At 44.0% G+C, this 11,365-nt stretch overlaps 3 protein-coding genes across 3 annotated transcripts; 1 reads left to right on the plus strand and 2 right to left on the minus strand.

Moving 5' to 3' along the window:
• Window positions 1-122: 122 nt before the first annotated feature.
• O0I10_011325 (uncharacterized protein) lies at window positions 123-2,083 on the minus strand (the record flags this gene model as incomplete). Its single annotated transcript, XM_058491294.1, has 7 exons — window positions 123-328; window positions 388-584; window positions 666-706; window positions 767-1,514; window positions 1,571-1,600; window positions 1,678-1,878; window positions 1,935-2,083. 7 exons carry the CDS (start codon window positions 2,081-2,083, stop codon window positions 123-125), a joined length of 1,572 nt encoding a protein of 523 aa, XP_058337939.1.
• A 3,877-nt stretch (window positions 2,084-5,960) lies between these two features.
• O0I10_011326 (uncharacterized protein) lies at window positions 5,961-10,652 on the plus strand (the record flags this gene model as incomplete). The annotated part of the gene is made up of 18 exons (XM_058491295.1): window positions 5,961-6,602; window positions 6,678-6,704; window positions 6,769-7,310; window positions 7,372-7,664; window positions 7,726-7,808; window positions 7,872-8,049; window positions 8,124-8,191; window positions 8,242-8,300; window positions 8,375-8,487; window positions 8,549-8,628; window positions 8,687-8,896; window positions 8,953-9,028; window positions 9,081-9,249; window positions 9,314-9,618; window positions 9,678-9,722; window positions 9,794-9,809; window positions 9,867-9,951; window positions 10,011-10,652. The coding sequence occupies 18 exons, from the start codon at window positions 5,961-5,963 to the stop codon at window positions 10,650-10,652; spliced, it is 3,633 nt and encodes a 1,210-aa protein (XP_058337940.1).
• A 9-nt stretch (window positions 10,653-10,661) lies between these two features.
• On the minus strand, window positions 10,662-11,301 carry O0I10_011327 (uncharacterized protein; the record flags this gene model as incomplete). Its single annotated transcript, XM_058491296.1, has 5 exons — window positions 10,662-10,816; window positions 10,884-10,961; window positions 11,036-11,105; window positions 11,168-11,220; window positions 11,274-11,301. The coding sequence occupies 5 exons, from the start codon at window positions 11,299-11,301 to the stop codon at window positions 10,662-10,664; spliced, it is 384 nt and encodes a 127-aa protein (XP_058337941.1).
• Window positions 11,302-11,365: the final 64 nt, after the last annotated feature.

Raw genomic sequence — 11,365 nt, forward strand, 5'->3', positions numbered from 1 at the left:
TATAGAAAAACTTTGCATATACCCTTCCTTCTCCACATTCCATACATAGCATCCCTCATCTTCATCATTCCTTCTTCATCATCATCATATAAAAAATCCCCATTCAACGACTTTTTGTCGATTTAATTGTTGCCAAAGAAACGAGTCATTACACTGAGATAGTGAGGGGAGATAGTGTCCTTGTCGTTTTGATACATGGTCATCAGGGTACCCGTAGCCAACATAAATAGAGCGACATCGCCAAACGGCAAATTCCTTGCATAGCCGCTCTTGACGAGAATGTTCCACCAAGACTCCAATGCACGTGGAAGACAATACATGCCGAGCTCTAGAACGTACATGTTAGCGTGTGCTATGATCGAACAAAGAAGAGGTAATACAACTAACCGAGTTGTCGTCCAGGAGCTTCTATAAAAGTCATTGCACCTCCCACAGCACCTGGTACAAGGTACATCCATGGTCGTTCCTTTCCAAGTATAGGGCGCATCGCACATGGTGAAGCCAACCCCATGGTTACATACATTGCCAGGAAAATGGTCGACTGCAAACATGATCGAAGAAATTTTCGCAATACCACAGAGGGTCTACATACACACGATGAATCACATGCATTTGTGTGAGTATCAACCCCATTTCCCCACAGCTCTTTTCCAGTAGTCGCTTACTGTGTTACAATTTGACCCGATCTGAACACAGCTGTCATAATCTAAGACCAATCATTCATGAGTAACTTGGCCACCACGAACAATAACATAATCATACATACCACATTCAATGGGAAATACAACTTGAAAGCACGTGCAAATTCCCCTCGGAAGAGATTGATCTTGTCGTGAGTGCAGCTAGCTTCGAGAGGATGCTGTAAAGCACACATGATGTAATGATGTCGAATGCCTGGTGGGATGACAGATGCAATGGAAGGGCTGACATGGGTTGCAATAAATTCACGGCTCGTTGTATTTGGAGGCATGCGAATGGACATTTTGGGATCACTGGCAAAGCCGTTGATCGTCTCACCGATGGATACTGAAAGTGGGGCAGCCATTTTTCCAACATAGGAACGCCAACCAGCATGAGTGAGAAGGAATGAATAGTAAGACTTGGGCATCGTATCTTGATGGAATAACAAAGCATACATGAGCTCTGAACTTGCAAGCATCATCACTCCCACACCAGCCCATCGTTGCATGAATCCAGCGATATGATCATCCCATCCTTTTGCTTGTGGTGGTGGTGGTGGTGTATCATGATCCTTCTTCTTCTCATGGCGGTGAATCGCCCATTGCTTCATAAGCCAAGCACCCGTAAATTGAATACTGCGTGTCAAGAGATATAGCATGATGGATTGTCGTCGTCGTTTGTCTCGATCGATCATGAGCGCCATTCCAGCAATTGCACCAGCGATAAATGAGTTGACACGTTCTGACAATGAACCATGGCGTCGTAATAAACAATTGATCCCTTTGTAGCTTCCAAGGAATGTGCTCAGGAACAAGGCAAACCTCGCTGTATCACTATTCCATATATGAGTGAATGTACATATACATGTATGATGGATGATGATCCTTACCGATCAGCTGCTCGCCATAATATGCTTGGTCTACAGTAGATGGTCGTTTGTCGTCGTCGGAGGGATTAGCGACTTTTTGAAAGATGATCACGTTGCGATGGGATTACCGCTTGAATACTTTGCCCATTAAAAGAGCTGGCAAGATGGCAATCAAGTACTTGACACCGAAACCAACAGCAAACGCCTTGAGGAATCCTCGCGTACAATTCTGACTACAGGTCTTGCCTTCATGCTTGCACTGGTGAGGGGACGCCTTTCCTCCTTGGCTATCTTCACTCGCTTCCATTTGAAGTCTCAAGAGGTTCTGACTACAATTCCACGGTCAAAAAGAAGAGCAATGAAGAAGCAATACAACATTGGGTACCTGCTCATGCGATGCAGCTTGTCCTGGAATGAGCGGATCGACGACAATACGGCTTCCGTTTCCCGGTCCGTCAAGAGCTTGGATACGATGCGTGCAAGTGACTCCAAAAAGTTCTCATAGTAAGAGACCGGTACCCGTACGTCTGCCATTGCATGTGTTGAAAAGGGGAAAAGGAGAAAGAAATGGCGTGGTGTGTGTGTGGGGAAGAAGATAAAGATATGCGTGTACGCTTGTACCACCAGACCTTTGGAGGTTGATTCCGCTGACAAACACTCCTTGGCGTCAATTTTATGCATGAAGTAGAGTGATCGTAAATTATCCATTGTCCTTTATTGAAATACATTATTACTTTTTACCTTTGTTCTACATGCATCAACTTAGCCTTCTGCTAGAATCTCCTTGACCTAACAAGTGTCCTCTTTCAAGTCGCAAGTATGCTAACTTGTTGTATCATCCAAGTCGTTTCAAAGACTAGTTGATCTTTCCTCATCTTCCATCAATAAACATACACATCTGTTCACAAGCATCGTTTTCGCTTCAAGTGCTGTTTCCTCATCCCGAAATGAGTTCATAAGTTGATAATATTGTATGAAGGCATGATGTATTATTACATGATCGTTTACTACAGAGCATTACGTATAATAGGAGGGAATGTTATTGAAAGGGATTATGATTGTACAATGTGTTTATCATTGTCCATGATGATGCGAATGTGGTGGTGAGAAGAATGCTTTTGGGCTCGTTTTCTTGTTGATGCTTGGTTTTGATGTTCCTGCGACAATCGATCTTCTCCTTACGAGGGACTCCAAAGTGGGTGCTTAAAAGAAAAGATCGCTTAGCCTGGATGCGGCGGTACATGATATCCACACAACCGGCAACAATAGGGTCAATCTTTTTATGCAACACCATGATCATCTTCCCATCAGCGGCCTATCATCATAAATCAAGTGCTGCTCACCTGTCCATTTCATTGACAAGAAGGCTCTGTGGTTTCCCTTGCCCCTGGGCGGTATCGCCTCGCATTGTAGGATGGTTCCATACATGCTATTGACACATATCTTGAGAGCATTCTGAATCAAATCCAACCATTGCTGAAGGATCTACATTTACACCGAAAGGCAGCTTCTTCCAAAGATCCAACAAAATACAGGAAGCCGTTGTATCATCACCATGAAGGTTGTGGTGTGCCACCTAATCCAGCTTTGCATACCCCTCTCGGGATGTAACTACATCAAAGGGAATGTGAGTGTGTGCATCCTCAAACAAGACGATTAGCTCTTACCTTATAAGACGAGCCAATACCACAATGACAACAATGGCAATGCAAGTAGGATAACAATGAAGCCTTAACAATCATCCCAAAAAATTAGCACATGGGTCGCTCAAATAAAGAACCTCTCAACAATGATACTCACCAAGGGCTTTGAAGGTGCCAGTAATCAAAGAGTGATATGATGGAAAGAAAGAGATGCATGGGAGACAAGCGATAGGCGACAACATTCATCTTGTTTATATCTGCACGGTTGGCGTGGGTATTTCTGTGACCACAAAGAGTGATAAAATGTCTGTTGGGAATGGTGTGGAGCTGATGGATGGATGGGATGGCTTCACAAAGAGTCTTGGTATGATTGATTGGCGAAAAAATTAAACGACATGGCGGCAATATCCATCATCATCATCAAACAATGCCACCCATGTGCTGCTATCATGAATAGGTTGCTGTGCCCAAATTCCTCGAGATAAGACGTTGCTTCGATGATGTTTATGGGTGCTCCTTCCACAAAGAAAAGTCGAAAATCATCGGCAAACATAGTGCTCAAGCGTAGATGTTACCCGCCATGGGAGTAAACGAGATGAGTCCAAGTGGTAGTTACACAGAATGTTGACAGGTTGCACAAATGGTTAACGTTCTTTTGACCTAGGTTGACTCTCTGTACACAAAGGCCAATGACGATGAAGCTATCAAGCATGGCCATCATATTCCTATATTTGGCGTATGGATCATACTTGTGGTTGTTCAGATTCAGGAGCCGAGCTGCATGTTCACAATGGCGCGGGGATCTGTGTGTGCGCATTAAATCTCCAGGTCGACGAGAACAAAGAAGCGCTCCATCTTTCCCACTCCCCACTTCACAAAGACAAAGTAAGGCTCCCTCCATTCACAACCACAATCCCTTAACGGCTGTCATTCACCTTCAATGCACAACTCCAATAGCCACCATATCAAACGATCGATAGTCAATGGTGCGTCAACTCCAATGGCGATCCTTTCTACTCCCTTGTTCCAGCAAGGCACCCGCGATGTACCCATGACTCTACTTCCCATTCCAATACAAGAAGTATGTTCAAGCACTGCACTTGTTTTATTACTCAAGCTGGTTGTTCTGATACTAAAGTTTCATTTGCAGGTTGCTGTTCTCTCTAGGCCGTATGTGCATATGGATTCTTCCTCTATGTCTACGAGGAAGCCCAACACCTCGTTATCTTTGTCACTTCTGGGTACGTTGAAAGGAAATTGGATGGATGGGTAAACTTGTGCTCTTACATGGTGTCTATTATTATAGGGCGGCAACGTTGGATGGGAGCAACAAGGCATTGATATCAAAAGAAAGTTGTTCATTGCCTCGCTGGTACGTATACATTGGATCTACGTTACAATCAACAATTCTTATAATGACACAGAGGCAGGGCTAATGAAGATGTGATTACTTCGTTCATTTCTGGTGGTGCTACAAATGTCGTTTCTATGGCTCCAAGACACCTACTATCGTTTCCAAGGCAACCATTGTATCGTGGCGGTGATCAGTTTGATTCCATGTGTTGGTCGTCATAAGGATGTTGGGGGTAAGCACGGCAATGGAACAATGGCAACGCGTTGATTGTGTAAATAACAATGGATTGGATACAGCCTTCAAGTTACATCGCTACTTTTTAGCTAGCAGCGTGCAAGTTGGACGTACATTGTCATCATCACCCTCATCTTTTTCGATCCAAGCCCCAGACCGCATCCATGGATTTCGATTTCTGCATTATTCTTATCCAGTGGCTCATGTCGTGCTCTCTCATTGGAAGGCGTCAGCTCAACATTGCTTGCACATGGTGATCTTGGATATGTAAGGGTATAGCACATTGGCATCGTTTCTTCAACAGATTATGTTAACAAGTTTCTTCAAAGACAAGCAGTACACTCGTTGTGAGATTCTCGGTGGTGTCTTGGTCCAGTGTGTGCTGATCCCTTCACCTGTGCATTGCTATGCAACAACTATCTCTTCACGATCCTCTTCTCTTTCTTGGATAATACCCACATTGGCTGTAACTTGGATATGGTGTGACAAACGTGCTCCCGTTTCCGATCTGAACCCATGGCATCTTGATCTACTGGTGAGTACACGATGAATTGACAAGAAAAAGCGATATCGAGATGTAACCAATGATGATAGATTGAAGATCCAGTGGGAGATGGCGTCCACTATTGGCAGTGTGCTGCAGCTGTGACACCCAAACTTATCACTATCAATGCGAAGGTCACATGCAAGCGTATCTTTTCTCTCCTCGATTATACTATAAGCACAACTCAGCACGTATCGGTGCTATCCTCCGGATACAATTGGCAGCAGCAAACTTCTAACACCAACAAGCATCCCAAAATATGGTGATGGAAAAACGCTCCTCCAATCAAGAAAGTAGGTACCAAAAGAACAGTGAAGATCAAAGATCATATAGCTCATCATTGGCTCTTCTCATTTTCAGGTTTTATATGACAACGTGGCGATATCCAGGTAATGAAATGATGTGCGTGTGTGTTTGAAGAAGACTTTTAATCATGACATTTCATAGACAAATACCAAATTCCATGACAAGAGCGTCGTGTAACCAAGACACGGTCGATGAGCAACATTGCAGGAAATTGTGATGGTGGCACTAGGACTGCTGCATTTAAATAGTCACCGCTTTGCAGCTGCACCATTTCTTTCGCCTCTTCCCCCCTTTCTTTTTGCCCCTGGTGTGCAGTAACTAAGGCCCAGCATGTCAAACGCCGTTCCGGATACCGCGTATTGTTATTTACATCGACGCCCTGCAACGCGTGAACCACATTCTTCTGGTGAACCAGCCACACGGGATAGCGCCATCGATGTTGATCATTCATACAACATGTGGAAAAAGGCGCTGAGTCATCTTGCTCACGACGCTACTACTGCCACAACGGGTCATCGTTGGCACCGTCATTCTCGTCAACAAGTGGATGATCAAGAAGATGATCAACTACCATCAACAGCGGATCTTGAGCGTATGGAACAAGAACATCCTGAGGAAGAAGATAATTTCTTTGCACACCCGTTCCCACAAGAAATGCCGATGCCGATGCCAGTGGCTGCAGCACCAGCCATGGCACCCATGCCACGCGCCAAGTTTGCCCATATTTCTGTACCTGAGGATGAATCTTCCAATGATACGGCTCCACCACAAGTAGAAGAAGGCGAAGCTTCAGGTGATGGACAAGAAGCACGTAATCACTGGGGGAAAATGGTTGACAAGATCAAGTTGATATCCAATATCCAAACGTTTTCGGGTCGTGAAACGGTCACCACATCGATTGCGCCTTATTATTCACCTCTTTTTGAGCCTGCCTTTATCGCATTTACCAAGGATGAATATGGTCGTCGAATGGTAAGTTGCTCTTTTGGGATATATGTGTGTGTGTGTGCTATGCTGTATGTCAGCTGACAATTCGCTTATATTTAGCCTCCCATCATGCCTCCGATGATTTCGGTATGGAAGCTCTCCCCTTTCTGTTGTACGCGTTTTTTGGTTGACACAATGTTTTACAAAACAGGTTTCCGTGACAGATTCCGAGTACATTAGCAGCCTTAGTCAATGGGTGTTTCGAGTCGAGTTGCAGTATGGCGATATCAAATGGGTCATCAAACGCACCATTTCCGATTTTGTGACATTGCACTACACGCTCAAGCTCAAATCAAGCGTATCTGATTATGTACCAGCACCACCCGCTTTTCCGGATGCATTGGCTAGTTTGTTCAACTCGGCAAAAACCAATCTCGGCTTAGACCGCCTCGAAGATGAAGTGCCTGAAGAAAATGAGGATGAGGAGGATGCGGAGCGTAAAAAAGAAGCGGCGCTTTCACGTCGTGTTGCATTGACAGAGTACTTGCGTGATCTCGTGGATAGAGCACACATGCTTGTCAGCTATGATGTGTGCGAGTTTTTCGAATTGTCGGCTGTCAGTATTGTGCAAGATATGGGCTGGAAAGGAAAAGAAGGCTTCCTGGAAAACCGGGTGCGTATCTCCAATCCCAACATGTGCCATTTGTGGAAGACGGACCGGTGGAACAAGGAATGGGTGTTGTTGCGAGATTCGTAAGTAACACACATACACGTTATATATATGATGAACACCCCATCTCATGCCATTGTATAGTTATGTTGCCTTTTGTGACGATATTGCATCACCCACGCCATCTGACGTCTTGTTGCTTGACAACACTTTCACCGTGAAACTATCCGAGCCGGGTCTTTTTAGAAGCCATCATATGACCTTGTCAACACGATATCGTGAAATCGAAATCAAGGGCAGCCAACGCGAGGTTGAGGAATGGATGGAAAGTATCGAAAAGGTGAAACAAGATAGCCCCTGGATCAAGAAGCATCGTTTTGGATCATTTGCACCTATTCGCCACAATGCCAAGGTTAAGTGGTTTGTGGATGGTGAAAGTAAGTAACAACACAACCTTCATTTGGTGGATCATGGTCACTGACAGGGATTGCATGATAGATCATTTCAATGCCGTTGCTGAAGCAATTTTGGCTGCCAAGACCGAGATTTACATTACGGATTGGTGGTTGACGCCCGAATTGGTAAAAGAAGTCATCATAGCAACAGGTCGGACCAATGCACTAATGCATCTGATTATCTTTTAGTACCTCCGTCGCCCACCAGAAAAGAATGAAGAATTTCGCATTGATCGATTACTCAAACGAAAGGCCGAGGAAGGCGTCAAGGTGTATATCATTGTTTACAAGGAGATGTCTTTGGCTTTGACAATCGATTCAGCACATACCAAACAATGGCTTCAAAGTCAACATGAAAACATCATAGGTAAAACGATTGTGATTTTGAAAGGGGATGTTGCACAGGATGGTTAAACGGGAGCAATTTGGTATCAATTATAGTGCAGCGCCATCCGGATAGACGACCTTTTGATAGCCGTGATTCCATTCTTTTCTGGTCTCATCATGAGGTATGTTCAAGGAAAGGTATTATCGTTGCAAGTAGCTAACATCCGATCAGAAAATTGTCGTTGTCGATAATCGTTTAGCTTTTATTGGAGGAGTTGACCTGTGCTTTGGGTAAGTGTAACACACACTCCGAATGTGGATGTTTGCATGATTTAACACACATGGCATGTTGCTCTTCTTTTTAGTCGTTACGATACCCATGCCCATCGTCATGCCGATTACCCGGCAAAAGGACATCAATACAAAATCTTCCCCGGTCAAGATTATTCGAGTCCACGTGTTAAGGATTTTGCTGATGGTATGCAGGAAGAAGAACATTTGCGCACGCAGCACGATTGTATGCTGATACCTCTATGTAGTTGCTGCCAAGCATGATACCACCCTTGTCGACCGAGAAGAGACACCAAGAATGCCATGGCATGATTTGTCATGCGCTGTGGTATGTATAAGCTTTACTAGGATCTCTTTTTTCCAATTCCATTGATATGCTTTAACAGGTCGGTCCAATTGCACGTGATGCTGCACGCTTGTTCATTGAGCGATGGAATTATCTCAAGAGTACCAAGAGCATGCATCGTCCCGCTGTTCCTTTCCTCATGCCAAAGGGTGAATATGTGGCTGCACGTGATGAAAGCAAATTCCAAGGCAAATGCCGTGTCCAATTGCTGCGAAGCGCTTCTAGCTGGAGTTCGGGAATTACGCGAGAGGTATGTACACATGGATAGATGATGAGGATGGTACATAGGCTCATTTTTTATCATAGCATTCCATTTACAATGCTTACATGGAAGCCATCACTCAAGCCAAGCACTTTATTTACATTGAAAACCAGTTTTTCAGTAAGTCAATATGGGATTGTGTGTTGCCAACGATATCTCACGAGTATGACAGTTAGCTCCACTGGTGATGACAAGATTGTTCACAACAAGATTGGCCAAGCTATTCTGAATCGTATCAAGCGTGCCCATTACAACAATGAAAAATTCAAGGTCTTTATCATCATTCCCCTTATTCCAGCATTTGAGGGTGACCTGACATCCGGTGACTCAATGGCAGCAAGGTAAATTTGAACAAAGATGATGCCTAAAGGGGTTCATTCATTCATTGATGGTTGCATTATGTAGAGGTGTGATGCATTTCCAATATGTCTCCATATCCCGTGGCGGTGAATCCATTTGCGAAAAGTTACGGGAGGAAGGTATCGAGCCATCGGATTACATTGGATGGTACAGCTTGCGCAATTGGGATAAAATTGTACCAAGATTCCCCAAGAAAAAGACAAACGGCCATGTACCAGCAGAGAACAATGATCAACAAGAAGACTTGTCAACCATGTCGGATGATGAAAAGGATGTGCACGCTGAACCTCCCACTGAAGAAGAGCACGACGATCGTGATTATTATGTGAGCGAGCTCGTTTACATTCATGGTATGTGTGGGATGAATGAAAGGGTGTCATATAGATATAGGAGTTAACATTCAAGATAGACAAGTTGATGATTGTGGATGATCGTATTGTTATTATTGGCTCTGGTAAGCTCTTAAACATGGGACATGGAAAGCATCATGTACGCTAACGTTTATTTTTCATTGTCTTTTTCTAGCCAATATCAATGACAGGTAAGGAAGGAGCTGCATTTACTTTTTTTTTCTTGGTTACTTATGGCCATTTTACAGATCCATGTTGGGTAATCGTGATTCAGAAGTTGCCATCTTTATTGAGGACAAGGAAATGATCCCATCGTATTTGAATGGCGAATTGGTAAATCTTACATGGGAGGATTGATTCATAGTTGCTAACTTTTGAAACTTGCTTGATAGTACCAAGCTTCCAAATTTGCTCACACACTTCGCATGCAGCTTTGGAAAGAGCATCTTGGCTTGCTTGACTTTAATGACTGGGACGCCTTGATGGATGGAGACAATCACGACGTGTTGCAAACGTGTACCTCGGAAGGACTTGGCTATAACAGCAGCGCGTCAGGAGCATGCAATGATGTTGAAGGAAACACGGCCGTGACGGAAGATTTGGATATCAAGAATTGTGAGGCGGGTGAAGCTGTACGTATTCTTGATCGTGTAAGCCGTACCAAGAGTATTTATGATCGCTTTGGACATGGGCCAAGAGGACACCATCTTAAGGAAGCTGCTGCACTTGATCCATTGTCTGATCGTGGCTACTACAACATTTGGCGAAAGACAGCACGCAGCAACACTGAAATTTATCGTGATCTCTTCCGTTGTGTGCCTGATGACACGGTGCATACCTTTGATGAACATCATGCGTTTGTTTCCAAAGCACCTTATGGCCATGTTGCTGATCCTGATCGATCTGCCAGCGATATTGAAGAAAAGCTCTCTGTTGTGCGTGGACATTTGGTGGAATTCCCGATCGACTATCTTAAGGATGAATCGCTTATGAGCGCAGTGGAATCAATGGCACCCATGGTTCTCTTTACATAATCCCCCTCTTTATTTCCGAGCAATACCATAGAGATCATCTGACGAGATAGCTTTCAAATCAAATCCCTTCAATCTATCCTTTCCTTCTAACTTTTCCAGGACCTGGGTCTTGTTCTTGATTGTTGCACGTGCAGTATCAATCTTTTCTGATAACTCATTTTGTTCTATCATTCATATCACCGTCAATATCAATCAATGTATATCAAATATCATCCTATCTTATTTACTCACCTCGTTCAATGTGTGTCTTGGCATCCTCCACTGGTAACTTTATAAACATATTGCCCATGTTGATCCATGCTTTCTTGTCTAGTACGATAGGCGGGTTATCATCATCAGCTTGTTGTCCTGCCCAATCCCCAAAGTATCCCTGTTCAACTTGCCGCTACGCAAATTCTTGAACTGCCTCAAGCCTTCTCGATTGCTGTTGCGTCGTCGATCGTAGTCAATCACCTATCAGGTTGTTGTCGATAAGCATGGGCTTGGTTACATAGCAAAAAGAATACGGTGCATACAGCTTGTTTGTTGGTCAAGATCTCGTCGGCGATCCGCTCTCGTTCGGCAAAGGCTACTCGAGGTGTCAAAGGCTCGATGTTGTTGCGTCTTCCAATCTCCAATTACCTTGTTCTAGTTGGCTAGCAAGATCCATTGGTGTGTGTATGTGTATGTAAGATAGCTTTTGAAAGAAGAGGAATAAAAAGGACAGCTGAGAA

The sequence above is a fragment of the Lichtheimia ornata genome (assembly GCF_029851405.1).
Source record: "Lichtheimia ornata isolate CBS 291.66 chromosome Unknown scaffold00087, whole genome shotgun sequence".
Classification (NCBI taxonomy): domain Eukaryota; kingdom Fungi; phylum Mucoromycota; class Mucoromycetes; order Mucorales; family Lichtheimiaceae; genus Lichtheimia; species Lichtheimia ornata.